Source organism: Solanum stenotomum, chromosome 9, assembly GCF_019186545.1.
Source record: "Solanum stenotomum isolate F172 chromosome 9, ASM1918654v1, whole genome shotgun sequence".
Classification (NCBI taxonomy): domain Eukaryota; kingdom Viridiplantae; phylum Streptophyta; class Magnoliopsida; order Solanales; family Solanaceae; genus Solanum; species Solanum stenotomum.
Window position 1 is genome coordinate 51,251,634 of NC_064290.1, and position 3,671 is coordinate 51,255,304.

A 3,671-nucleotide genomic window follows, 5' to 3' on the forward strand; every position below is an offset into this window, starting at 1 on the left:
GTCGTGATGTTGCAGATGGTTAGTGTTGTAGTGACTGACGCCAATTGGTGGTAGTAGTTGTGATGGGAAAGTTGGTTGTTGTTAGTAGTTGATGGTTGTGACTAAATAATGTGTGGTAGTTGACAATAGCGTTGATGACAGTTAGTGATGGTGTTAGTTGTAATGGTGGAGGCGATTAACCGCAATGGCAGTAGTGGCTGATAGTGTCGATTGATGGTGGTAGTCGTAATGATGAAGTTGGTTGATACGAGTAACTCTATCCACCAATAGAGATACGAGTAACTTTATCCACCAAGACTCGGTGAAAGAGAAAGATGGATGTTATTGCTCAACAGAGCACAATAAATCATCTAATACTAGAAAATGCATTGAAAAAAGATCATCCTTCTGGCATCACAACTAGGATCCTGCTAGCTTTTTTCAAGCTAATTATTACAAGATCTGCAGAAAACTTTTGTATGCTCTTCTAAGTTACTCTACTATACAATTATTACTCAGATACAAAACTACTACAGTCATCTCCACTTTACCAGACACCAAAAAAAGTGTCTTTTTACCTATCCTGGATTTGATAAAATTGATCAAACGACAACGAAAACATATCAAGCTTTGCTTGTTGCCATACTGCTTCACAGAAAATACATGTGGAAATCAAACTCTTCGGTAGCTACTACATTTCTTGACATACTTCTTGAAAGCCTAGAGAGGCTGGCACCTAAGGAAAAATTTAGTGGCCTACTTTGAATCCAAAGGAAAAGTTCATCTAGCTTCCGGAGAGTCTTCAATAAGTTGGTCATTTCTCTTTCTGCGCAACAGGGCTCTCGCGATGGAGAAAAGTGCGATAAAAGCTATTTCCATGCGCTCAGAGCTGCTTGTCTTGATGGAAACCTGGCCCATCTTCCGGTTATTGAGGTTTGCGCTCACTGACATGTTTGTACCTCGGTTCACTCTGAAGTCAGTTTGTAAGTTTCCGCTCAACACCATTTCTTTGTTGAGAGAGAGAACTGTCATCGAGAGACTCAGACTTTCGTTTCTCACTGGATAATCCCTTCCTCTTAAAGTGGCTACAAAGCTCCCGCCATAGGCTGCTTGCCCAGCACCCCCCATCCGACCAGCGTTCACATTAAACTTCAGTCTCTTTCCAATTGTAAAACTGTCTTCACACTTGGCACCAAGAAAATACTTATCCCCGAATGGTATTACAGAAATACCGCATTCAGTGACATTAGTTCTTAAATTTCTTACCTTTGCATTACTGTGGATAGTGCAGATCAGCTCTTTATTGGCAGATTGAACATCAAGACCAACCGCATAAGTGGGCCCACCTGGATTGGTGAAAGCTGCAGCAAACTCAGATTGAATACTGAAGTCTTGTTTGTCCTTGCTCATTTGTCCATTAACCGAGGTAAATATGTTTTTTCTTATTTCTGCACTGCTCTCGAGGTTAATTCCATCAAAGCTCACATCATGGTCCCATCCATTGGGATCAAGGACTGGTCTTGCAAGCCACTGTTCACTGGTGATGAGGCACCTGTATCTGTGGATAGGGCAATCTGAATCAAAGCTTGGAGGAATAGCCATATCTGGCAAGAGAACTGGCTCAGGAGGGCCCTCCTGCTGGTTATCAGACTCATCATCAGGGGCCGCTTTACCCTCACTTGAAGAAACTCTCTTTTCTCTTTGTCGATGAGCTTCTTCTATCAGTTGTTTTTTCAAATAGAGGGTTTCTCGGTAGTCTAGTTCGTCAAGATAATCCTTCTTTTGGGAACCACTCAACCTTCCAAACTGAGACTTGGTCAGTATCCGAATAGGAGGTAACTGATCATATTCGTCGTCTTCATCATCTGAGTCTAAACGAGAAACCTCATCAATTTCATTCTCAGCTCCGCCGTGTCTTATCTGAGCACGATGCTTTAGAAAGGATGAGAGAAGATGCGGAAGAGAAGGCAATCGTCCTACATTTGATTGCCCCACCTTTAGGCTGTCTTCAAAGTCCAATAGGGTATTAACATCACTTAGAACTTTGGTGCATATGCACAACAATAATAACTGAGACTTCCACACCTGCCCGTTAGGGAGAATCTTCTCTCCAGCATTATTGGTCTTACAATTGGGATCATTCTCCACCAAAATTACAGGATTTTCAAGCTTAGTGTCAGAGACTGCCTGGTGAATATAATGTTGGACCAAATCTGTGCAGGTGGTGACAAAAGATTCATAGTTAACAGGATATCCGTTTGTTCCTTCGGGAAGATTGAAGGAAGAATGAGTCATGACAAGGATAGTATTAAACCAAATTGCAGGACCAAAGACTTCCGTTATAAGCTTCAACAAGGGGAAATCACTGTAGCCCGTGTTGATCAAATCCAGGCGCTCAAAATACAGTACCATATCAGGCGTTTGTTTCCTTAAATATCGTTTCACAGATTGCAATATCTTCTTGTTTTTTCGGATATTACTGGGTGAGGGAGGCAATAAACCAGGAGTGTCAATAAACGATACTCTGATGCCATTTACCATTCCCACAATCTCTTGAATATGGTCAGTAGCAGGCTTGAACGCGTTGGTTGCTGCTCTTGATTGGTCAAAAATGGAATTTATGGTTGAACTCTTGCCAACTCCAGTTCTACCCAGTACAAGGATCTTAAATGAGAAATCCAGTTGTGGTCGGCCAGCAGCTTCTTGTTCTGCTGCTATTACACGGGCTCTCTCAATTTTAAGATTTGCCCTTTTTAAATCTGATTCTCTAGCCCGTATCAGTGATGCCAGCTGGATCCGGTATAAGACCTTTGATACCAGAAGGTTGTCCTCGGACAGGCCAAAACGTTTAAGAAGGCGCAAGAATGTAATCTGAAGGGCTTCAATCTTTACCACTGGACTAGGTTTCTCATCAACCCTAAAATCCGACTGAAAAGAATCTTCGCCCATCCGTTGTTGTGAATGAAAATTATTTGTATTCTCTGTATGCTCTTGATTATCATTGGAAGATTGTATTGTATTGGCTAACCTAGTTGTTGTAACCAAATCAGCAGTGTGAGCTGAACCAAAAGAAGAAAAGAATGCCATCAACAATTTGAGACAACAGCGATAGATGTGGAGATCAACAGTCAATTAATTAAAATAGCGAAGTGCATATGGGCTAGCATTATTCTACAAATTCATAAATTTTTTCCAAAACTATCCACTATCCAGTTAACTAGTAGAGCAATAAAGTCCAAAAGGATATGCCAAAGTAAGATGATATTTCAATTGGCACTAATTAGGGATCCTAACATAACAACCTTTACGACCATAACAGGATCTGCATACAAGCACGCTCCTATCAACAGATAAAACATTGATACATGGTTTTATTTGCTGTCATTATCTTTTACACAAACCAACAGTAATTCTGGTCTTTTTGTGCTTCTTTTAGTTTTCGAGTTACTTGATATTCTAGGGAATGTATTACTTACCAGAAAAAAAGAAAGTGCCTAACCCATTGAATGTGTAAAATGTGCCTTAGAAACAACATTTTGGAATTAATAGCAGTCCCCAATGAACCATTGCACTTTGGATGCACACAAATTAACGGTGTACATAAATAATTTTGATAAAAGGTCTACATAAATAACACACACACAAAAACACGAAATGATGAAAAACAAGGAACATAGAACTCTTTTTTTTTT

General features: G+C 40.3%; 1 protein-coding gene across 2 annotated transcripts in view; it reads right to left on the reverse strand.

Annotated features, from left to right (window-relative positions):
- Positions 1-346: 346 nt before the first annotated feature.
- LOC125875919 (translocase of chloroplast 90, chloroplastic) overlaps positions 347-3,671 on the reverse strand; it is a 7,854-nt gene continuing 4,529 nt past the window's right edge. For both annotated transcript variants that reach the window (XM_049556984.1, XM_049556985.1), the window contains exon 4: positions 347-3,038. In XM_049556984.1, the coding sequence (XP_049412941.1) occupies positions 760-3,038 (2,279 nt within the window). In that variant the 3' untranslated portion in view covers positions 347-759. The remainder of the gene's footprint in view (positions 3,039-3,671) is intronic.